This window comes from Dromaius novaehollandiae, chromosome 11 (genome assembly GCF_036370855.1).
Source record: "Dromaius novaehollandiae isolate bDroNov1 chromosome 11, bDroNov1.hap1, whole genome shotgun sequence".
NCBI lineage: Eukaryota > Metazoa > Chordata > Aves > Casuariiformes > Dromaiidae > Dromaius > Dromaius novaehollandiae.
Window position 1 is genome coordinate 22,706,719 of NC_088108.1, and position 26,525 is coordinate 22,733,243.

The 26,525-nt window shown below is 38.5% G+C and overlaps 1 protein-coding gene across 1 annotated transcript; it reads right to left on the bottom strand.

The window, feature by feature from the left end:
• Positions 1–274: 274 nt before the first annotated feature.
• On the bottom strand, positions 275–26,525 carry WDR44 (WD repeat domain 44). Its single transcript, XM_064518347.1, has 20 exons — positions 26,322–26,525; positions 19,552–19,585; positions 17,298–17,372; positions 16,141–16,771; positions 15,307–15,437; positions 15,124–15,216; positions 14,027–14,163; positions 12,911–12,994; positions 12,496–12,602; positions 11,369–11,520; positions 9,911–10,049; positions 9,751–9,815; positions 8,375–8,488; positions 6,959–7,081; positions 6,030–6,221; positions 5,743–5,844; positions 4,136–4,251; positions 2,621–2,748; positions 1,812–1,943; positions 275–1,363 (listed from the first exon to the last, which is right to left on the bottom strand). Exons 1-20 carry the CDS (start codon positions 26,396–26,398, stop codon positions 1,269–1,271), a joined length of 2,727 nt encoding a protein of 908 aa, XP_064374417.1. The 5' UTR covers positions 26,399–26,525; the 3' UTR covers positions 275–1,268.

Sequence of the window (26,525 nt, forward strand, 5' to 3'; positions counted from 1 at the left end):
CACTATTGGGAAGGAGAGGATTCTTTACGCACTTTGGAACTCCCCTCCTCACACTAAACTATCATATAATTACGCTTAATTCTGCTTAATATCTAGTTCCAGTATGCCATTCCCTATTACTTCAGAAAGAAATCTGTCATCGAAGAAGTGACAGATCAGAAAAAGCAGAACTCAAAAGTGAGCAAGTGCATGCAAGACCAATGATCTGAGAAAAAGGCAGAAACTATTCACACAAAAGGCAAATTTATGAATGAAAATGGAAAAGAAGCAACAATTTCCAAGTGTGTGACCAAGTTTAATGATATATATGTCCTCTAAAACACTTGACCATCAATAACATTTCATGGGTTATGATGCCCAGAATGTTACTTCATAGGTGTTTTATATGCATATTTACAAAGACTTTCAAAATTCAGTGACACTAAACAAACAAGAAGAACTTAAAACTTTAAGCTACAAAGCTTAAAAAAATGTAAACAGTTTATTTTACATAGTTGTAAAATATAAGAATATCTAATGCAGCTTAATTTTACCTGGAAGGTGAATATAGCCTGGTGCCCATCAACAAGGAATGAGAGAATTCTTTACACATAAGTATTGTGCTCCAGTGTGCAAAAAATTATATATAAGAAAGGAATCTAAAGTCCACAACAATTAAAAGACAACAAAAAGTTTTCATATCCTGAAGTTGAGAAATTTATAAAAACATTTACACATGGTTGCTGACCCATCAAAAACTTGCATAACTTAAAATTCTGAACAATAGCTACTGCAAATTCAAGATCTTTCTCAAATGGAATTTTGTGCAAAGATCAAGCTAGGTCATTTAGCATTTTTCCAGCCATCCCTCTATCCTTCCCTTCCCACCCCCATTCCTGACATCTAGTGGCCACAAGCACCACTAAAATCCTCTTGATATATGTTCAAATTAGTGCATGTAACCAAAAGGCACACACATGTGTGGATACATTTGGTGCAGAAACCTGTGCATGTTCACAACTATGTTGCAAAACAACTGCTCTTGGAAAGTTTACACTCTGATGTTTGGCAGGATTATTTTTACACATTCCTTTCTATTCTACAAGCCCCGGCATTAATAGGTTGTCACTGCTTTCAAAGGATCCAGTATTTGAGTAGCTTTAAAATAAAGATTTTAAAAATAAATCAGCCTGCAACATTATTATATTAGATACTTTGCTTTTGCCCACATTATTTATGGAAATTCAATCCCACAGTACCATAGCTTTATGCTGTCAGTTGCAAAACAATTAAGATACATATTTCTTTTTGTTAATGAAGACTTTGATTGCTCCAGTAAAGTCAGCTGATAAAAGCACTTCTGTGTGATCCGTCTTCAAAGCTCCTTAATAAGGAAAGAAAATAAATGGTCAGTTCTTAAAATCAAGCTCATAATAAAAAAAGAGCTATAAGCATGACATCCCTCTTCCTCTATCACCTGCCTGTTATCGAGCCATTACTTCAAGAAGCATGTGCATTTCCAGAAGAGGGACTTGTTATTAAATATGGGTATAGCTCTACCTCAAAATAGCTCAGATGTGAAAGAAATACTCCTAAAATACACAGGACTACATCTATGCCCCTCACTTCACACATCCTAAGTGGTTTTAAGAATGCATTTGCTGCCAAAATGTTCAACTGCTAGGATATGAGTATATCCATTCCCCTGCAAGGATTTTCCTCCTTGAGAAACCTCCCAACTTGAAAATACTCTTTATAACCTTTTCCTTCTTGCAAAACATATAAGTTTTCCTTTCAGTCAGTATCAAACAAAGCTTATCTTAAACACCTACCAGAGGGTATGGTATCTGATGTTTCAGAGTCTTCTCCCTTACTTTCAACCTCTTGCTTTTCAGAAGTTTCCAGTGACACCATCAAACCAGGATTGGGAGCAAAAATCGCAGATGTGACCACTGCATTGTGTGCTTCAGAAAGACAATCCAATTTTGATTACCTTGTTTCAAGGAACTGCTAATTTTGTAAGAATAGCACGCATAAATTAGAGTACAGACCCAAGAATCTCAGTGCTAGTGGCACCAGATACACTCATTCAAGGAGCAATTGTCCTCATTTTATAAGCTTGAGGATCTCAGAAGTTCCTGCAAGTCCCCCAAACCAACTGGCAAGACTGCCAAAACACACATTTAATATAAACATGGTCTTGTATTTCCCAGGATTTTTTTTTTTTTGGGGGGGGGGGGGGGAAGCAGCAAAGCAGATAGGGGCTTTTTTTTTTTTTTTAAATCCTGCAATGAAAGAAAAACTTGCATTTGGTTTCAAAGTCACTTTTCCATAAAATGGAACCTCTAAGGATTGATGAATATTTTGAGTAGTTCACTTTTATAATGATGATCAGTCAAAGATTCTGGATGAATGTAATGTTTCACTGGCAGAAGTTGGACTTGCTCCTAGCTACTCAGACTTCAAACCCATTTCTTGCTACCCCAGTCATGCATCTGTGAAGCGTTTCCTGAAGACGAGGTTTTCTGACAGATTCCACTCATTAAAAACCCACAAGTTACTAACATACCCTGCTTCTAGAAAACTAATAATTTGTTAAAGCTAAATGAATAACACTGCTGGGAAAATGATGATTTTTTACCTTTAATGCCTTCCCAGAAGTCATTACGGTCTCTTCTTACAGACGTAAACTTGCTCAAGTCATGGTACGTACTCCAAATATACACATATTTATCTTCTGAACCACTTACAATGTAGGTAAAGTCATGGCTATGGATACAAAGAAGAAAAAAAAAGCATTACTCTTCCTAGCTGTTCAAAAGCTGTTCCAAGATGACTTGTCGTTTTACAAACACAGTGAGGCTAAATTCACAATCCAATTTGATCCTTTATGTTGGTGACTGCAGCTCAACAAATATGCAGTCCTTTTAACAAGGGTGCATGCAGGCTCTTCGATGCTATCCCTCTGGAAAAAACAGTCCTCATGAAGAGCACACAACTGATGCAAGAGCTTGATTTCATCATGGTGCACAGAAGATGTTTTCCTGCAGCTTCCGATAACGAAGGGGGTTAATCCAACAGCTATGCTCAACAACGAGAAAGTGACATGATCTTTAGCTGCAATTTGCTGCTGTTTTGGACTGGAACCTGTGTGAACACCCAATCCGATATGTAACATATTGTAAACAATTTCTATTACAGGTATGTAAGATCCACACACGTGGAAAGAGAAAGGCATCCAACAAGAAAACCAAGTAACTGCATAACACACACAGGGACAAAATAGCACATGAAAATCCAACTCAAATATTTATCTTTAATCCTACTGCATATGTATGCCACATATCTAAAAGCATAATTAAACTCTAGTACTATCTATCCTACAGCCTTGTGAGCAGAGATGATTTGATTTGTAAAATGCTCTCAGCCTTAAAGATACTTCTATGGCTAACAGCTGACAAGCAAGATTAAACCTGACATTATTCCTTGGGCATCACCCTCTCCCTCTGCCCAAATGTTCAGGTTAAACCAACATCCAAGCATTTTTCCCCCTTGGCATCTGCAAGATTCAATTTAACAAGAGTATGGAACAAACCTCCTCCTCGTCCCTCTTTTCTACCTTACAAATGAGTATTTCCGTGACAGTCACAGCAATACACTCCAAGTCAAAGATGATGCTTAAGACAGCACAAGGAAACAGAAACAACCTCCAACTCAGATCTGCAAGCTGTATGCTGACAGTGAAGATACACAGGCAATGACCAACAGCCTTGAACAACAGTTGGGTGACTAACACTCATCCGCACCAGTACATGATGAAATTAAGGAAATAAAACCTATTTACCACAGCGGAGAAAAAAAAAAAAGATACGGTGTTCCAGCCCTACAGTTCTAGGATACTTCCTGCCTTTACAGTAATAATAATGGATACACACATACTGTCAATGCAAAAGGATTCACTCATTCCTGTAAGCTCCCTGCTCATAAGCAGGTTTGTCATTCCGGACCATAGCCTTCCCAGTTAGTTTGGTATTCCTAGTTAGTGGCATTTCAGAAGCTCTGTTTCATACCAGGTTACACAGATAACAAAAACCTCTCTGCTTCACCCACAGTATTTCTGAAATTCACCAACTCCATTGCCATAGTACTTCCTTACCTAAAACTGGCTTTGATTTGACTGCTGCTGTTGACATAGCCCTTGTATTTCATGGATAAAGACAGATCTCTTAGGTCGTACAATCTGATTCTGGAGTCATTTGATGTCACCAGTATCTAGAGAGAAAATAGTGAAAATTTAAAAGTGGAAGCCATTAGGAACTATCAATTTATCATGCATAAGAAGGAGCACCACAATTCAGTCAGAATTCCCAGTTCTTTTAATAGAAAAAATACACGAAGTGACATAGGCAAAGGATAGTCCCAAAGAAGTGGCCAAGTTTTAGGACAATGCCATTCTCCTTTCTGGTCCTATGATAACAGACAGAAGACAACTTCACTGCACGTCAAGAACATAAGGACTTGTCTCAACCAGAAGAGCTATTCTTTACCAAAGTAAAATGTGGGCCCAAAGAACAGTCACCAATTTGCAAAGGTATTTTGGAACACATTCTACAGTAATATAGCAGAACAGCTGTTCCATTAAGGTAGATTCCTGGAAAGTCATGGCCTGTCAATCACAAAGCACAATTTAGAGGCCATTACTCTTTATATAAACAAACTGAGCTTTCCTTGGTCAATGGAAGTTTGCTTCCTTTTCACATTTTCCGAGATCAGAAATTTACATGCACTTTTCAATAAGAAACAACGAGCTCCATGAAAGGGTCACCAGAATGAGTAAGAGCATTCAGCTGATTAGCCCTCTTCTGGCACCTTCAAAAAGGAGCAGACCACAGGTTAGCAGTAAGTCTCAAGATGACACTATGAATGGGGTACCAGGGCAGATATCATAAATATCGACTATTTCTATTTATCAAATCATTTTATTCAACAAAGTTGTGACAACCCTTGAAACACTATCACTGTCAGATTACAGAATTTCCTACTTGCTTTTTAAAAAAGTTCCTTGAACTGTGCTTCCTTAAATGATCCAACATGCCAAGCACAGCACTTGATGCAAGTGCTAATTTCTGAATCTTCTGTATATCTTTGGAATCAAGTCAGCTATGTAAGTATCAGTGGCAAGAACACAACACCAGGAAATAACAGCTGGTAGTTTACTACTCTGTTAAAGCCAGCTGTTGATCCCAGGTACACCTGAAACTTTACACACAAGTGAGAAACTCTCCAGTTTTAGATTATGACTTTAATACCCAACAGCATATTCTGTGCTTGAGAATTTGACCCTTTCAACATAAGACCTCAGATCAGACTGAAGTTAAACAAAAGGACCCATTCTGAAGAATGGGGTACACTTTCTGCTTACAGCTTTGGAACTTTCACCTTCTTTTCAGCTTCTGCATGAAGCACATTTCATGAATTCATCATTCATTTGGAAAGGTTAGTTATGCCAAAGAAGTTTTCTTTGAAAGTCAGCTGTGAGCATTTTTTCACTTTTACATAATGTCATTAAAATACTGCATAGTGGCAGAATAGAATTTTTTCTATTAGTCTAAACCAGCAAAAAGTGCTTTTATTTTAGTAACGTCAGAAGACTTCTGATTTAAGCTAGTGACAGCAAACAAAAAGCTTAGCACAAACTTACCGAGCATTGGATATAAGTATTAGACTTCAATACTGAGCTGAAGCTGCACTGAAATACAGTACCTTATTTTCTCCAGGCAAGGGTTCAATGCCTGTAATTTTTCTTCCAACTCTGTTTCGGCCTCTGGTAGAACGCACATGTATTTGTGTATGGTACTTCAAGTGCTGAAAAGAAATAAAAGTGTATCCTTACTCAAAATAGGTGTGTAAAAGCTTCAGTTCTAAAATATTTTGCTTTAAGTTCTAATAGATTTGTTTCCCGATACTTACATAATAAGCGCGATTTTAAACCATTTGCAATTTAACATGACAAAGAAAATTTTTCAAATAGACAGTCTCAAACTTTTTACCTCTGTGTCATAGAAGATGCATCTTCCATCATATGTGCCAATGACTGCATATTTGCCATTTTGACAGAAGTTGGCAGCTGTAATCAATTTTGTCTGCCCATCTACTTCATTCCATAGTGCCACTTTTTTGTCAGGAATGTTCCAGAGTCGGAGTTTCCCATCCAGTGAACCACTTAAGAAGTACCTGTCATCCTGAGGGGACACACTGCATTACTCCTAGCTTGTGCTATATGTACATCCTGAAATATTTCCTAGAACTTTACTGCCCCGTTTCCAAATGGCTTCTCTCCAGAACCTCCCAAATAAGAATTCCCACATGAATTCACGATGCATTTACCAGCTATATATGACCATTTCTAGGGAACACTGAAAAATGCTTTTCCTCTCCTTCAATTTTATTAATATTATGAAGCTTTATGTTACAGGGTTTTTGTTGGTTTTTAATTATGAAGTTGGAAGGGACCTTCCGAGGTCTGTGGTCCAACCTTCCCTGCTCAAAACAAGGGCAACTTCGATGTTTAAATCTGGTTGTACAGAGTCAATCCAGGCAAGTTTTGAATATCTCCAAGGATTCCATGTACTCTCGAGACAACCTGTTCTACATCATTATAAACTGTTCCCCCTAATACCTAATTGCAACTTCCCGGTTTGGAACTTCTGACTTTTCAACAAGTTATTCAAAACTATGCCAGCTGTGAGGTTATAGCCAAAATAAAAATTCACTTTCAGCATCATGCCTACAAATGGTTAAACCACAGGAACATTCCTGACGAACTTTCACGAAGATGAACGCTTAAAGTTCTGGAATACTATCCAACTGAGATATTTTCAAATTTACAAGCCCATTTTATTCTTTATTTGGAAATACAGGGGGAGGACTCCTATTTCAAATCCTCCCTCTCAGGAGAAAAGAGAACAACTACACTTACTCTGGGATGGAATGCTATAGCAGTGACAAAGTCTATATGCTGGAAACAGCAGAGACACTCTCTTCTTGATATGTGCCACAGTCTGACAGTTTTGTCCATAGAGGAAGAAAGCAAGAAGTAATTCTGTGGGACAAGCGAGAGAAATATGTGGTTTATTAATAGACACAGAAGTAACAAAATACAGAAATAATCTGATACCTTGTATTCTTGCTTGGATTATAACACTTAAATGCTAGCTTTCTTGCAGCTGAAAAGCATCAGCTCCAATGTCCCAATGCTTGATCCCTGATGAATATATTTAGTTAGCAGTTGTAACACTGGTTCACTAAGCAATGTAACCTGATGAAGCATTCTGCAGTTTTCTTTAGGACAGTACTTTTGAGGCACTGAGTATAGCTGTAAAGTAGAATAAAACAAAAGTATTTTTTGATCTTCCCCTACTCCCCTTTCTTCATTCTATGGGAAATGATGGAGGGAATTTTTGAAACTTCTCTTCAAACAAGACGATGCTGTCAGAACTGCTTAGTTTCACATATTAAGACAAAATACTCTATTCACAACACAAAAATTAATTTCAGTTGCTGACGAAGTTAATGTTTCGGAAGAGCAGTGATCCAGCAGGAACAGGGTAACTCTTCGTAAAAAAAGTTTCTTTAACTGCAGCATCCTGAGGACTAAAGGAAGGAAGTCTCACCAATTGCTCTGCTGTCACGATACTCATCTTTTCAGATAAAATGTTTTATCAAAGTTATCAATACTGATTAGTGTTTTCTTTAACACCAGGGCACTGATGCCTAGCTACAGTAATTTTTCTAGAGAAATCTCAATGGAAGAGAAACTTGTAAATTAGAGTATTCAGAGAAAATACTGCACAGTGGGTTTCAGAGAAGGGGTGAGAGCCTCTCCTGCCTAAGCTCCTTCAGCCAGACTGCGTTCTTAAAGAAGTCTATTCCAATACAGAGAATTAACTGAATTAGCTCCATAACAGCTGAAATCTTCGGATTAATTCTTTTCAGATACATAGCAGTAACTTTAGAACCTGTATACTTTGCATAAAAACAGTGAAGCATACTGAAGGCAAGAGAAGCAGTAACACCGTAAATCAAAAGTCACATAATAGCTCAGTGGAAATTCCTTTCCTTCTACTCTAAACAGTTTAGCTTCATTATTGAATACACAATGGTAGTTATTACTAGCTTGATTTTTTTAATAAAGCTTAATGAAGGAACACTAAGTCCAAGAATTTTGTTCACTTTATTCCAACTGAATAGTGGGATAAGTGCTCTCTTAACAAACCTTATCTCTAACTGCAGTAATTGTTTCATATTGTTTAGATACATAGTTCCAACAGTAACTGAAAAAAAGAAAACCATAAAACCACAGAAGAACTATGTAGTCTATTTTAAGGTGCCTTACTTTAGACCAGGAAAGATCAAGAAGGTCTGCAGTATGTCCTTTGTATTTGCAAAACGGTCGTTGACGAAATGGGGCATTTTTATCATCTGGGTCTTCGTCAACTCCACTGCAAATCTATCAGATAAGTGTTTAGAAACATTAGAAAACATTAGCTGGAAATACTACAAATAATTCAAAAGCAATTATTGCTTATAAAAGGTACAAGGCCAATAATAGTTTGGAGAACAATTCTAGTGACATTTAAAAGAATGACACAGTAGTAACAAACAGTCATTTTTCAAGCACAATGGGCTGTGATACATCAGCCTGAAATTACAAGATTAAGCTCTACATTGTCCATCAATGCAGCTTTTATTTCAATGGGATAAGCTTAAGACAGCAATTTAAGCAAACATCTTAAGATCAGCTTTTGGAACAAAGTATACCAACCTTGAAAACTGTATTCCAACTTAGAGTATAAACTGTGAGTTAAAGTTTCCATGTTCCTAGTGCACATCAAAAACATTAACTTCATAATAAAAGATCCTTTCAGAATAAACAGGTGCGAAATAAAAGAAAACCAAAAGTCCCTATACAAAAGCTGTCCAGTAAAGAACTAATACAAAACAATATCCTTAGTGTGTGTGTGGTTAGCCATGCATATTAGCTTATCTTTGATAAGAAATGACCTCTCCCCATCGCACCAAAATGGCACATATTTTTACTGATGTTACTGCTAAAATCTTTGCTTAAAACCCTAATTTTATCATGTGTTTCTTACACTACTGAAGATCAAAACCAGAAATAAATACATTAATTTTAATGTAAAGTTCATTAAAGTATCCAAACACTCTACAAGCAACATTGTTCTAATACTTCTGGTTGTTCATGTTTCATTATAGTCTATACAGATGTGAAATATTAAAGAATGATATATTTTAATATACTGAGTATCCCATTGCTCAGCTTGGCCTTCCTCAAAGAGTCATCAAGTCAGATGCTAACGTTAAATAATACTGTAAGGCAAAACACTAGGACAGGAAATTCAACATTCCCCCAGCCTCTTTTAGTAGTTCACTCAAAATTCCACCCAGAGATGAGTTAGCTAGCAGAAAGCCACAGGGAAGCTATGCAGATTTTGTAAAGCATTAAGTTTAGCTACTTTGTTTCTTGCTTGTATTCCATACACATAGAAAAACAGTATTTGACTGAAGATGTCTATTTATTAATAACACAGTTCACCCACGCCTCAAAGATACAGAATAAAAAACTTTTTACTGATGAGAAATGACAATATGTGTTTGGCTAAAGTCACAATGAAGATCTCACATTATAGAACACTGCAACCCTCCCTTCCCCAAAGTAGCCTCCTCCCTTGCAACAGCTAGTGTACATACCCCTGCATCAGTATCAGACTTTGAAGAATTCAGACTCTCTTGAGATGGGGAGGGAGAGACACGGCCTAGAACACAGGCAGAAACCCCACGTCCATTACGAAGTTCCTAAATAACTGTAATTTTTAGTGTTTTACAGCTATAGTGATACATAGAAGGATACCTTCTGTGTTGTATTTCATTCGCATATTATTGAAATAGTCAAAAGCATTCTTTAAAACCCATATTCTCACTACATTGTCCTGTCCTGCAGATGCAAGTAATCGACCACAGTGAGAGAATTTCATTGTCCAAACAGCACCCTGTCAAAATAAAGAGTTCATTGTTTCAGCTTTACGAGAAGTGCCTTTTCCCATACCAGAAAGCCTTTCTATCATGTCAACTGACATGATTTAGTACCTTTACAAGATACCACAAGTAAAACATTCAAATTGTAGATCAAGGCACTGAAAGGTAGTTGTCAAAACCAGCGGTTTGTGGAACATACTTGCAGAAACACATTGCAAGATCAGCGCACAAGCAGTTTTACTGTAGAAACTAGGACTGTTTGATAGCTAAGGGAGCTCAGCACTGCCACAGCATTCTGCCTATCATTGGTTTGCTGATTGTTACTAAGCATACCCATTTTTAGTGACTTATAACCTGCGGTTTGATTTGCAGAAAGGGCGAGTATTTGTAGCTGCACCTAAAGTTAGCACAAGCTGTACTAACGATTTTTGGGGCAGGAGGGGAGAAACTGTGCTTGGTTACATCAATTCTGGCACCCAAAATAAGTACTACATGTATTTAATAAATCACAGCTACGGCATGACGTTTTGCAAAGCTCGTAAAGACAACAATTCTTTCTCAAATACAAAGTTTTAATAATAGCCAATAAAGCACAGTATCACACACATACAATATTCCATTTTCTTGTTATTTAATGAACAGCTATTTAATTAGTCATTTGACTGCCAACCTAGCATCCTTTCAGAATACCTTTTGGAAAACTTTCTAAGTTTTAAGCAGCAAACTATTGGCATGATGGAAATTAACACAAATTGAGTACCAGTAGGACTGGAAACATTAGCTCTGAACGATAGCTGGAACTCTTCAGCTGCCAAACTGATTGCTGTAAGCCATCATCCTTAGCTTAAGGGTTAAAATGAGGGTCAGTTTTAATTGTTGTCAGATAGTTGCTGCCAGCAGAAGAATTAGGGGAGTCTGGAATTCTAGAATCCATTTCAGATTCTGTGGGGGAACACACACACTTCCAACAGTGACAAATAGGTAGTTTTTCTGCCTTACATGCCACAGTCATCTCTTTGCAAACCTCACATCCCAGTCTCTTCCCCTGATCATCACAATTCACATATCCCATGAATCTCTCCCCACTTTCACCTCCAGAGCCTATCTAGTAGTTCTGTTCAATACTTGGATTCATACCTCTTGCACTCACAACGGGCAGATTATTTTGTTCACTGCTAGGTTGGGTCAAAATCTGAACTTGCTGCTCTGTGCTCAGTTCTGGTAGTTGACCACAGCCCTCATTTCTGGAGGTCATCACATAGATGAATACTTGAAGTTCAATCTCAGGCTGAACAGATTGAGCAAAGCCACAACTGAAACTTCACAGACTTACCATATGCTCTCCACTGAGATCCTGAACTACTTTAATTTGTTCAAAGTCATAGGGTCCCTTGAAGCCATGTGCTGCTTTGAACTTAACTGGTCTTGTGTATGGCATCCCTTCATCATCACTTGAAGAAGGATCATCTTGATCTGTATGGAAGACTAAGAGGAACACAAATTTAGAAGTATATTGCAGCGAACATTTATTCTATCAGTAAACATTTGCCAATACTTTCTGATAGCCGATTAGCCTTGAATCAACAACTCTCTATAACCAATTTTAAGATCTTAAAGCAAGACAAGGGTGCTGTTGCGTCAAGGTCTAAAAATACATCTACACTAGTTTTAGGTTGCAGTGAATATATACACTCAGCCAAAATAATTGCTATCAATTTTTGTTCTGCCTCCCTTCTTGCATCAGCTCTTGCATTCATCGCATCCTGCACTGAGTCATTTTTGGCAGTTTAATATGTACTGAAAAGCAGTCATTGCATTTTGTTTCTTCCCATCGAATGTGCTGAAATGGCCCAGTAATTAGTCCATGGAGGATGTGAACAGACAAAAGAGCTGGGGCAAACAGCCACTGGCAACACAGAATGCTAAGGTGCAGCAGTTCTATGGCACTTATTTCTGAGTGTGCTACATTAGCTTACTGAAGTACTAGAAGTCTGCCTGAAAGAAGGAATACTAATGAGACAGTAAGGAGAGGAAGAAGGTTCAGTTTTAACCGGGAAGCCTTCTAATAGGAATTCAAGCTACATGAGAATTCTAATGCTGGGATAAGTAATCAGAAAACCATTTTATTACATAAAAATAGTAATGATAATCCCCACTTCTACTTTTGCTGGAAGAGCTCTCCAGAAAGTTTACATTTTGAATCCAGACAACTTTCTAACAGCACAAGAAAAAATGACTCAACTGAGTTAGCCGAAAAGGTCCCTCAACTACCACTTTACAAGGATTCATCCCTGTAACCTGATAGTCTCGGAACGTCCACTCAGCTACAAGCTTTAGCTCTTAAAAGCCACGTTGTGATGAACTGTATAAAGCAGATGATGTCCCTCAGCCAGCTGTTTATCCTTGGGCTTCTAGGAATCAAAGACTATCCTATTTTTAAAAATATTCAGTTTCACTGACCTTCATCTCGAACACTCTTAACTTTATTTACAGCACGTTCCCCATATTCTTCAGCAAGGTGCTTTGCTCGCTTTACGGATTTACCCAGGAACTTTTTCAGCTGGGTCCTTAAAAAACAAGAGTACTTTTTCAGCATATAATACCAGAAAATTCTTATTTTTTGTTATTATGAATCAAAAGTTATGATTTGAAATGCAGTATTATCTCCTTCCATTATTGCTTCTTAAAATAAGCATTTAGCTTGACAGCAGTCACAATCATCAGTTTAACTACAGAACAATGGGCTCATACAGTTTCAGTTATTACTTGTACTTAAAAAAAGATAAATTTTTTCAAAAGTCAGAAGGGGAGCCTCAGTTTAATAAAACAGAGCAGAACTGCCTTTTCTTTGTAAGGACATGAAATAGCATCTTACGTTTTTTGTTTTAACCTCCCTCCATCAGAATCTGTTTGCTGTGTCTGCATTTTGTCTTCATCATCAGACTGTGCTGCGTCATTACTAGGAAACACAGAAGTGATCATCATTTAGTACAAAACCATAATGAGCCCAAATCGAATGAAACATTATTAAAGTAGGATCATTATTTAGGACCCATCTTTACTCCTTAACATGGCACATCAAAAGCACATGATGTTCAGCAAGTAATGCAACATATCTTGCAGTCCTGAGGCATATGCTCTCTAGATGCCAAGCTATATATTACTCTCTTCTGCAAACTCAAAGCATCGCAGTAAGCTTAAAGTCTGGAAAGCTAAAAGCAGACAAAATAAATTACATATGAGAACAAGTTTTTGTATACTTTCTTTTCCATATATATATCAAATAAGGTAACATTGCTTAACTCTGAATTCACAGTAAGAATTTTTTTACACAGAAGAGTAAGGTTCTACAGAAGTGAGCTTTCCACTGCTACACAGCAACGCTAAAAACCTAAAAATTGTCTGATGTATAATGCACATAAATTCAGGCCTTTGAAATAAGTGTCTAGAACGACATGATTTTCTGATCATTAAGGAACTGCTTTAGTCTATTACAGTCCACAAACAGATTCAGTTTTAAACATTACAATGGCCTAAAGCTTTGTTGAAAGCAAGGGAAACCTCAAAGCGCTCAGCTATAGTGATGACTGCAGACCTTCACAGCACCAAGGTCTACCAAATTAAACACTGAAAAAAAATTACAGGAGGAGTTAACATAAACACACAGTACTTGAGCATAAAGTTCTGAATTAAATAGATTTAGTACATCTATTATTAACTAAAATTCAGCTGAATTTTCAGAGATACTTGCCTGTCAAGTTCCAGTGATATCAATCTTTAGTCAACTTAAGATACAAAGATTCACAAAACAATTCTGCTGCCTCAATAAATAGCCTAGTTTATTGAGAACTGGGAATTATCACTCATGTTAGACAGTAAGAAACAGATGGGTTGGGACTCCCTTACGTGCATAAAAAATAGAGTTGTGCTACATGCATAGAATATCAGCACAGCACTATCAGAAAAATTTGAAAGCTATCTCCATTCATACCTGACATATTCTTTAGTCCTCCTCATGATATGCAAAGTCAAGGGATTGATGCCTGTTGGCAACTTTTCTTCTGCCAAACTCAGGGGTATTTCTTCACCTGTATCAAGGTTTTTTATCATTACACTTGCTAGAATTTCCTACGGAAAAATAAGATGTGAAACCAGGGTGATTTCATTAAGCCCCCAAACCTACAGCAAAACAGAAATCAAGTCTTACGGGTTATTTGTCTTAATGGGAAATTCTGTAATTCATTATGTATTTACATGACAAAGACTGAATTTACAGGAATAAGCTTACGCTAAAATTAATTAAATAATACTCCAGCAGCTATACGCAGATTAACAATTACACGCCATCAAAAGCTTCCACTTCATAAATCTGAAATGCAGCTATGTAGGCATTTGCCATTGCCTGACACCTTCCACGCTGACATCAAACATATGTAATTGAAAGATTTCGAAGCCTTTCCCTTTTCAGTTCTTCTAACAGTTTTAGTTTAGATTTAGGCAAAGACAAACTTTACCCACACGAAAATACATTTAGAGAAAATACATTTAGACATAGCTAGTACTACACAAAGGGAAAGAAGTTTTTCCTGGAGCATGAGTACACTGTTGAATAACCTGTTCAGCAATAGCAAAAAAGCTATACATACAAATATACACGCACAGCTGGCAACAGCTTCATAACATCATTAAGATTAATGGAAGTTATTAACTGAAGAACCCACTTCCTAACATTAGTAAAGTTATTCCCTTCTACTAACTCCTTTCCCTTTCAGATGCATGGCAATGTCAAGTTTGCTAGCATTCCTTCATACTGAAATCTTATAACATGTCTGTATATCTACAAACCAGCTCACAGCATTCCATATCTACCGCAGCTCACTCCTTCAAACACCGTAATACCTAGTGACTCAGGGACCACAAAGTTCTTATACAGGAAGCACAGTATGCTAGCTTTTGCTGTTCAGGTCCCTGGTCACAACATATAGCGCTCAGAGTGGAAAGAATGACCTGAGACTTTTCTAATTCCTTCAACAGACTGGAAAAAGCAAGCACAAGAATGTATTATGTACAGACCACAATCACTAATACCTCATCTGTGAGCTCTCTTCCAGAATTAGACCTTGGTCTTTGTGGCCCAAGTACTTCATTTGCTGTTTGGCCATCAGCTGCTTTCCCATTTTCCTGAAATTTTGCAGACACAGAATACATGATCTCTAGTGTTACATAGAAAGTGTTACAGCTAGTCTAAGAGTTATAACTATTTCCCAGTACCTGTGCAGTAACTATTTTATCTCCACTAGTTGCACTTGCCAAATCCAGAGAAGGCTGAGAGTCTTTGGGCATGCCTTCTGTCACTGTACTTGGAGTTAAGAGACCACCAGTTGTAAAATGCTCTCGAGGAACTGAAAAGAGATTTCGTATTAGGAAGAACATAACACTACCCATAGACAGGCTAGAGCTTACTAGAAACCTAACATCATTGTTGCACTCCTAAATGCCCTTTCTGGCAATTTTTTTTGTTTTATTTTAAATCAGTTGCCACTGAATCTATCTTATCGATTATATTTTAATACATAGCTGGAGGCACAGGGATGATTTCAAGCCTAGTCCTCTAAGAAGTTTTATTAGCAAATTGCTTTTTTCTTCTGACAGTTTTTCTAGTGTCCCAGGATTACTCATATTCATGACACCTCGGTTTACATCTCGATCTGTATTTCCATGCTGATACAGATTGCACACACTTCTTCTGAAACATGCAACTTCAGGCTTGTGGCAGCCTTGTGGAAAAAAAGGGTCACTTGATTATTCTGATAGTTAGCATAATCCCCCTCCCCTCCCATATTGCCATGGCCACTTCTCATTGCTTACAGAAGTAGCTACTTTGGTAGAAGGTGTTAGCTGACAAAAAAGCCTGTGTAGTAGAGACACCTGTAATTCAAAGCGGAATTCTGCTACACTTTAAGTCTGAAGCTAAGACAGTTACAGGATTTTTTTCCTTGTTAATAGGTCAACTAGTCTGAAATCAAGAAATTTAATGATTATTCACTCAAAGCAGGAAAACAGTAACCCTGTAGATAACTAAAGTCATCTAGACAGAATACTTGCCTTCTAAAACAGGTTTTTGTACTTCGAAATCCAGTTCACTCTTCTTCTTCCGCGGTGGTGGAGCAGGCCGGGCAGGCGGTGGTGGTCTTGGAGGAGGAACATTTGTTGGAGGTGGCGGCCGGGCTGGGACAGGCTTCTTTGTGCTAGCAACTATATCGGGTTCTACAGTAAGCTGCCTTGGTGGTTTTGCTGGTGGCATTTCTTCTGTTCCAGAAAGGTCTTTGGTAGATAAATCTGAAGCCACTTGTTCTAAAGCATTTGCTTCTTTCTTGTTTGTTACTTCCTCATTTTTTGATGTTTCTTCTTGTGCTTCTGTTTCACTGATTTTGTGGTCAGCTGCATTGGTAACTTCTGTGAGTTTATTAGTTTCTTGTTGCTCAGAAGTAAGCAAAAGTTTCCCAGAGGCCAATTCAGTGTCCTTACACACACTCTGATGCACTGGTTCTCTGGGATCTTCTTGTAATGATATTTTAGGAGATAATACTTCTGGGATACTACTAATGATGCCTGCTCCAGAAATCCAAGCATTTGCATCTGAAGTTGGAATACACAGTTCTTTTCCTCTAGAAGCTAAAGAATCATTATCTAGTTGTTGTACCTTCTGGCTTTCTTCTATAATACTGTCAATAATCTAGGGGAAAAAAATGAAATAAAACCATCCCGCTGTTAAGTATCAGGCAATCCTGGGGAGCACTTACCAGTCAGTCTGTACAATGCCACAAAAACTCTTCCATTGAAGAGTTGCTTTGTATACAAAATATATTTTGTTTAAAAACTCAGGAAACCAGAACCCAGGTGCAGAAATAGGCCTATCTGAAAGATAAGACAAAGTGACTAATTCCCCTTGCATTTTATTACTCTTTAATAAACTTATATTTTGAGAGAGGAAGTTAGGCAACAAAAGGTGCTCAGCTCTTCAGAGGTTCTTACACCCAGCAATAAATGATCCTGAAAATTAGACAAGTAAATTAACAGTGAACCCTAAAAATGTTTTGAAAATAGTCAGCCTGATATTTACCCTTTAGCATACATTAGAATTTATCAGTAACATTAGTGAGACTGTTCATCTAGTTTCAGGATGAGGCCTGATTAGTGTTCTTTAAATAATTTAATGTTTCTAGTACTATGCTGAAAACGAAGAGCACCATTTAACTTACCTCTTTTGAATCATCGTGTTTCATTTCTTGTACAGAAGCTTCATTTCCAGCTTTGTGTAGTTTGCTGTCTGTATCCTACCGGGGGGGGTGGGGGGGGGGAAGAGGGAAGACATAGGAAAAGGGTAGTAAAAAGTTCTTGAATTAAGATGAATTAACAAAGAAAGCTACAACCAGTCAGACAACTGAAAGGACAAGTATTCTGCTGTGTTTTAACACATTACTGTTTAAACATCTGACAGCAGTATATACTAAAAGCATTTCGCACTACTGTACATAAAGAGACAGCCTGCACAGTACTAAACAAAAAAGCTGTTATATTCATCCTGTCTACAGACAGGAAACTTTCTTTTTATTTCTGTTGAGGTAAGAATTGAGGCCAGCAGTCCTCAATTCTTACTCCAGAACATTTAAGTCCCCAGAGACATTCTTGCTACTATAAAATAATTTTGTTAAACTATGAATTTAATTCAGCTTATACTGGTTTGGAAATGTGCATGACACACAGCCTCCATAATAAACAGAAGCATAATATTCATTTCTCAACAGTTATTTGAAAGGACCACTACATATTTTTTGGACCCTGACAAGACTGACAGAGTGACCACCTAGTACAGATACATAACAAATTTCTCCTCAGATTTTTTTTTTTTTTTTTTTTTTTTTTTAAAGACGACTAGCCAGTATATGAAGCAACATTAAAATCTGTTGTTACTAAATGAATGCTTGGTCAGAAATACTAGATGCCAGCTATACTAACTATAAACCTATACTAAACTATAGAGACAACCTTCAGCTGGTCAGTCACAAACAACAGAATCTTAACAGCATACTAAAGTACTACAGCACACTTGAAAAACCCTAGGTAGACATCCATTTCAGAGAGTTCTGACCTCAAGAAATGCCGTATCAAGCAGAGACAGCTGCAATCACTAGAAAAATTCCTCCTGTCCACTCCTTCCCCCACTTCCATAAAAATATCCTTTCTAAACTGTGTGTTCTATTTTGCTTTATCACTAAAACTAATCTTCAAAGGTATGACAACTTAAATATTTAAGAGTAATTCATGTCTACAGAAGCCCATTATATTAATTACTAATTCTGTTGACATTAAACTCACACCTGTTAAACTTTGGACTTGAATATTTCTAACTTGCTCCAAGACAAACTATACCATTAGTCACACATTCAGTGAGCTGACATGGTACCAAGCAGAGAAGCAACTACTTTTTCACCTTTAGATAAAGTTAGTTTTGAGCAAGTGACTTAGGAAGATACTTAAGAAGAGAACCCTACACGCAATATACAGAACTTTATAGTTAAAAATTCCCATTTCCATTGACATACAAGTTTTGAAGTGGATCGGCTGCACTGAGTTTAGTCAGAAAATAATAGAATTATATTTCTTGAAAGGCTTAAACATTTAACATTGTATTATTAAAGGAACATTAAGCAGAACAAAATAAAAATCTGTTCCCAAATGATATCACTGTAAAAAGACTATTGATTCACTGACAGCTGGGGATCAGACTGCTATCACTTAGTTTCTACCACTACTGACTAATCGGAAACACTGTTTTCACTACGATTGCCCAACATTTTCAGGACAAAATGTTGAGGCTTTTTTATTCTACGTAGGAGTGTATAGCACTCCTACAACACAGCATTACCTTTGGCCCCTCTGAGACCAGGCAGTGAATGTTATCTGTACAATGTTCCAACTCCTAAACTACTTAAGTGTCAGATTCAGCTGCACTGTCACTATGCACAGATGCAGCATACTGATTACCTGCGTGGGAAGTGGCAACCCTGCCTCATTAAGCTAAATATAGTCTTTTATTTTCATATAACCTAAAGGGGAGGCTTTTGAAGTACAAACACTAAGACTTTTCTTATTTTGATGACAGAAAGGACTAAAGTCAACTATTTCATATAAATCAGACCAAACCCCAAGCTCTGCAGAGACTTATTACTCACAAATCACTTGAAAGAGGATTGTCTAATAATTAAGTACAGCTCAATTAAACTACAAATATAAGTTTCAGAGTAAAATTAGTTTCAAGACATGTTAACATACCCTAAATAAAAGGGAAGCTGGAAATTCAAGAGATAGCAGCACAACTGCTCCCTACAACAAGGGGAGTCTGTAATTTTCTATCTGTGTAGCTGTTAGACCATCACAGTATGTCTACGTTTGGTAAAAATGCTCAACACTGTTCTTCAATAAGTATTTGATTGGTTTTGTGAAGAAACATACCTTTAGTACATGAGATCCAACCTTTGTCGGTGACCTGATAGAAAGAAGAAGCTAGATTTAGGTAGAGCTCCAAGAAAAACAAAACAAAAACACACTCATCACAATAAGCTTCATATTGAACAAAATCTATAAGGCAGTCTTCCTTTAGAGTGAATGTGTACTTCATACATTAGATTAGCAAAGTGAATGCATCTGATACTGCTCCTTTACACAAAAGGCTCTAAACAGAGTCAAGTGCCCAACTATCCCTGAGATACACCCCCACAGCTCCTATAATATGTAGGCCCCAGAGGTCCTATAATCCCCAAAAGTTTCTCAGCAACAGTTATGAGAAATCATATTTCTATCACTCTTTTCTAATAAACTGATGCTATTCCTAAGGCACATTTAAAAACATGTCTCATTAGAGAGAATTTAAAAGTGGCATTTATAGAAAGCACAAGTTGGACAGCAAAGAAAAGCAAAACTTTCAGCAAGAAGTGTGAATGCTCTAAGTATCCTCCAGACCAAGTGCACAAATCCTTACCTGTAGTATCAACACCATCATATCCATTCAACTCTTCAACTTCTCTAGCAAATGCAAGCTCTTGCTTCTAACTATTATGCTCAGTATAATCATCTACATCAGTTTTGTGCTATTTGCTTTCTACAAACATATACTCTGAAATAGTGAGTTGCAGTAGCATCCATTCACAGAGTCTTTTGTTTAACTAGAGGGAAGAACAAGGTATCTTAGGGGACTGGTATCAAATAATTACTTCTCTCTAGGTCACCAATCAAGTCCAACCAGCATCAAGCCTAACCAGCAAACTGTCAACTGTTACTACACCCTGAACTTGCATTTTCACAAGATCTTCAGTATTCACATATTTAGTCACATCGCTGACTTTGATTAACAGCATCTTACTTGGATATAAAGAAGTTTGTTGGCTACAAGTGGAGAACAAACTACAGTTTACTACTTTACAGGCTGCATGCAACCTGGATTGCACAAGTATCCCAACTGGCTGCTGAGTTCAGTGACACTGGACAATTTATATCATCTTGTACTAACAATATATATAAATACAGAGATCTGTCTTATTTTGATCTCCAGCCTCCAAAATGATAGTTTCAAGGGACAATACCTTCCAAAAAATAACGTTATTTCCATTTCATTTTAAGCTATCATTGTTATGCCAAAAATTAAGTATCAATTCTTTTGTTTACCACCTGAAAGTGTTTTATGGCAAAAAGGAAACTCCACTGTATAAATGTGAGCTTAAGAAAGCAAGAAAGTTCAGTGGATTTATATATAATCTCTTAAACCTACACATTTCTGCCCAGATACGTACACTTGAGACAAGGCGTATTCTTTCTAGAAGGAAATGCTAACCCCAGTATGCAAAAAAAGGCAAAAATCAGTATTTCGACCTGAAGAGCAAACATGTGTCTTTCATTTCCCATATCAATATATTGCCAGGGAAGGCCAGAAGGCCAGTCTGTTTTGGACTTCCAGTTACTGAAACATTTTCAGTTGCACTAAACACCCATGGATTTCAATAGAAACAGTGACAAACCTGTGTGTCAGTGCTTCATTAATTCTTCAGCAATAAAATACAGTTACAAAGAGCAGGGTCCCACTGTACCAAGCACTGCTCAGACTTCACAGCCTAAAGAAAGTGCAAATCTCTCAACTGCAAATACATACTTTATAGCTTTTTATTGAGACACTTCCCACCAATTTGCATGTCACTCCTGGTACAGGCAAATCATTCCTGCACTGGTAACACAAAATTTGAGGTTCAAAAGACCTTGTTTCCATTTCTAACTTCTTTGGCTACATAATCAGTTTCCTGGAAAATCTGCACTCAAACTAAAACAGATGTTATTACCCACTCTCATGCATTACTCAAATGCCTTAGGAAAAAGCTACTCAAGTGACAAAGATTACTAAGATAGCAGGTATAGAATATAAAACAGCACTGAGAGCTTGATTATCAAATATACAATACTTATGTTAAGATTAACCTTTGTCATGGAAATTACATACTTTTAAAACATTCCAAAGCTTCCATAATGGTTTGGCAATAACACCAGGCCAGTTTATAGTATAACCAAATAAATTTAGCAGCTTGCCTGAAGAGTATTTGAACTATGTGCACATCGCACCCTTATCAAAGTAACAACTAGTTTCTTATGTGCCGTTACATTTATAAAGACACAGTACCTCATAGAAGAAGTTGATAACTGAAGTCTCCTGCAGTTTAACATTATTCTGCAATGGTCTCACTTTCCCAAGCACTTGAAGTTACCAGCCTTTTCCCCTCTTAGTTTTACTTTAAGCCACTAGGTTTGCAGATACAGTATCTGAAATGCCTGTACTTTTTAAAAAAGTATATATAGGGGCAAAGGTGTCTGAAAAGATTTGCTATGAAGATCAATCCACTGATCAAATATTGATCTTGCTTTGGAAGTTCTGCAACTTTACAGGGTTACCAGGAATAACACAAAGACTGACATTACCACAGAAAACTTAAGGCAAATACTTAATTTTGTTGTTATGTATTATTGTTCGGTAAATAACGGGATTACACATTTGACAACAACGGATCTTAGAAGCATTTTATTTGAAATGCATTCTATAACTTAAGTTTTCTTTTGTAACACTGGCCATGATAGCACTAGTTTAACAAAGGGGATGTTCAAGGTTATCTATAAAGATTAAGGAAAAAAAAATCCTATTTTACCTGCACAAAAATAACTAGCTGTCTGAAGGTCAGGTAAGCTCCTAAAGAATGTTATTTTTGCATTGATTCAGCCTTCAAATTCATCCTGATTCCTGACCAGGCTATACAAAGCTGCCTTTCCCACTACTTGGTAACTTCAAGCTAGTACCTATTCAAACAAGGGTCTGAATCTTCACTAAGCTTCCATTTTCAGCACATGCTTGATAAAATTTATCTGAGCCTTTAAAAAAAAAAAAAAAGTGTCTGTGTGGGGAAGCATTAAGAACAACTGGTTTTGGTCAAAACCCCAGGGCTAACCTGCCTGCTCTCCTAAAATGATCTATAGTGTTACACAGAAGGTATGTTAACAGGCAAATGGAAAGAGTGAATGTACAATAGTATATTGTACAGAAGATACATGTTTAACCACAGCCAGCCCAGTGAAGATATTTACTGCTGTTCTTCAGCTTGCAGAGGCATATGATGCTTTCCTCCCCCTAACCTATAGCTGGCCTGGAAGCTACAATTATTCTTGATGCAGCTCTCTGCAGTAGTCCCCACTTTTGAAACCACAAGGATTCATCACTGCAATGCACCCTCGGCTACCCTTGGAAAGCACTCGGGAACTTCAGCTAACTCAGAGCACAGAAGCTTGTCTGCAGTGCAGCAAGCTCCTAGGCTGACAGAACTAATGCTCCATACTACATCTCTGTGCTGCCGAGATCAGTTCTGGATGTTGGCTAATATACACACAAGCAAAGGTTCTGCTAAGCATGTCCCATGTGCCATCAGGGTACAACTCAGCATTATCTAATTTCCTACAGAAAAGAAAACTCGATGCTTCAGGAGAAATACAGAAGCAACTTCAGAAAGACAGGATTACTTAGGTTAGAATTCAAGAACTTAAACTAATTAAGGTATTAAAGGATATTTCTCATTATTCACACTGTCTCTTGGATACAGTACCTTTTGTTTAGTTTCTTGTAACAATTTTTAGGATAAGAGTACACTACACACAAACCGGCCTTTTACTATTAGGCATATGATGTTCAAACTGCTTGGCAGTTCTTCATTTCAGAGTGGGTGGCCCCTTTTTCTTATAAATAAGACATAAAAGGGCCAGTCACATGCTTGCATCTGAACAAGTGTGCCTTACTTCATATTTTCCTCCTCTCGAAACTGTGGTTCTCCTTCAGGGGAGTGTTCATGCCTCTAATAATTTCGTTATCTTTTTCTAGACCTCTACTATGGTTATAGTCTTTTGCAAGCAGAGTGACAAAGGACATCTGTACATAGCGTACACAGGGTTACCACATCTTCGGCCTTCTTGATTATCTTCTGCCACAATACCTCCGATTCCCCCTCCACTGGCTAGTGGAAGGCATTGAAACAGATGACTTCATTGACTGGTCTACACAGGCACGTAGATTTTTTTTAGGGTCTACAAAAACTAATGGAAACAGACATAGTTTGGGACCCAGTTATCCAATAGATGGACACTCTCCATATGTGCTGTCAAGAGCACAGTTGCACATAAAAAGGAAAACATACAGCAAAAGTGAAGCAGCATGCAGGCCTAGCCAGAGAGGATGCAGTAGTCTCCAAATATCTGGTTTAACACACTTCATCTTACAGAAGTCATCAATCCTGTAGAGCTATCTCAGCCCATAATCATCTGAAATAAACATTCTGTAACAAGTTCTGTAATTTTTGCTAATTAATCCTTAAATAGCACCAGTTATGCATGCGTTTGATGATACAGATACGGTGCTTTCCTCGATAAGGTTCTTAAACCTCAGTGCCACTTGACTTATGATGGGAATTGGAAGCTTACAGCAACTTGAAAATGCTACTTTTGCACATGAGAGAAGACAATTAGCAGAAACAATTAAATAGCAGAGAAGTCAGTAAGCTTACATAAACATTCAGTTGTCATCACTTTCAGAAGTTCTGTATCAGCAGTTACTGAACTTCCCCACGCAGAACTCTGGGCAGGAGGGAGGAACTATAAAACCTCCTTAAAACCCCATATGAATCATGAGGGCAAATACACCTATACAGCTTTGGGAAAACTAGCTACAGCACATGCTGCGAAAAATGATCTCCAGGCATTTTTGCTGATCGGAGTGCTTACTGCACAAGCAGATAATTCAAAATGCAGAGAGCAATATCCACTTGTTTTCAGCTGTCCTTCCTCCCATGAGGTTTTGATTGGTTTTTTTGGTGCATCCCAATTCACATTACACATGCAGAAGTCTCAGAACTATGATCTACTAGCCAGCTTCCGAGAAGTGCCACACTCAAACCTCAATTTATCTCTTGAGAAATCTCAAAGCTTAGAGAAAAATACTCTTGGTATTGTTAGTACTATTATGCATTCGGTATCTGGATTGCCCACTAAGCCCTCTGAGATCACCTCCTTACTTGACTCAAGCCAGTTGAATTCTATCGATTTCAGTCAATGGTGCGTCCTTACAGGTTATGGAAGCGCAATATAAAAATAAAAAGGCATCTTCAGTTTTAATCTCTAATGCATGACTTCATAAAATGAAATTCTGCTTAGATAAAAGTTGGGGGAATCTTCAAAATCTGAACGTACAGCATTATTTACATCACATGCAAGCTAGGAAATGCAGTTATTACACGTTATACACAGAAGCCTACCAACCCTAGCACACACCTCAGTGACAGTAAGCTATGGCTGCATTTGCACCCGAGCCAGATTTAATAGCTCATGTCTAGCAAAAGATCTGTTTTCTCCTTCCTGCCTCTCCTACTTCTAGCCACACCAATCCAACTCCTTCACACCTCCCCGACCCTTTTGTTAGCTATCTGAACACGCAAAATAGTTTTTGCTGTTTCCAGTTTTCAGCTGTTTTCAATTACTTAGAGTTAAAGCAACACATAGAAGAGTTCAATAATCACCAGTGCAGTGCAAGGTAAGCAGCTGGAGCAAGACCTCATTTCATACTGCTATTTCAGCAATAGCAAGCTGTTGATTTGGCTCACTGCATCTTGCGGAACTGTATGCCAAGATATGCTTTTCACAGGGCTACTTAAAAAGCTAAGTTCAGAAAAGCTTTGACACAGGATGTGTGTAGGAGCAGAGTAAACCTAGTTTTTCCTTTGTTCTAAGCATCCAGTGACCACCGATATACAGATTAAAACAAGCGCTTAGTCAATTAAAGCTTCAAATGGACGGACCCCACAATCTATTTTATCACTCTTCAGACAACTACTGTACCTACCGTACATGAAACCTCACCCTATGAGATCAAGTGATGGAGAGATCTGGTCCACACTGTGTGAAAAGTAGAACTGATACAACTCCACTTATTCAACATACAACCAGAAAGAGAGAGATTTACATTTTAAGAAGTGGGAGTGCATTCGGCTGCACCATGACATAGGGGTTCAGTTCAGTTCAGTTTGAGGTAACAGCAGTAGGAATTACCATTATAAAGTCATGTTAAAAATCCACTACACTGAACCACACCATGACTAAATGCAATACACAGCACACAGAGGCATAACCATCAAAAGCGAACGACACAGCGCACCACAAGTTGTTTCGCACGCAGCAACAGTTAGCCTCAGAGGAATCTTACTCCGACTTTTCAGAAAATCGGTTACTCTTATCAAATTTCAGAGATTAGCTCTGTTGGGACCTAGATTTATCGCTGCACGTCTTCTCTGGAAACTACGTGTTGTCTGCCCAAGGAAGGCAGATATGATCTCATCAAGATAATGGCTACTGCCAGCCCCGCAAGCCTCACAAAGTGCACCGACAGCGGCTTGATTTCTTCGCATCCTCTCGACTTTCGGGCTTGCCAGTCGCTCAGCCGCCCCACGGCCAAGCGCAGCCCCGCCTGCCCGCGGCCGGGACCCACGAGCCGCCCCCGCCCCGAGCGCGCGGCCCCGCGGTGCGGGGGGCCGCGGGCAGCCCCTTCCCCGCCGCAGCTCCCCAACGGCCGTAACGGTCGCGAGCCGCCGCCTCCCCTCAGGGCCGCGCTGAGGGAGGCAGGGCAGGGCAGGGCAGGGCGGCGGCCGCGGCGGACTCACGGCGCGGGGGAGGCGCCCGCCAGGTGCACGTCCTCGGGCGCGTCGTAGAACTCCTCGGTGTCGCTGTCGGAGGCCATGGCGGCGCCGGGCCGCACCGCACCGCGCCGGGACGAGCCGCCAGCAGCGCAGCGCAGCGCGGCCGCGGCCACCTCAAGGCAGGGCGAGCGGGCGGGGGCCGCACGGCTCTCGCGAGAGCGGCGCTGG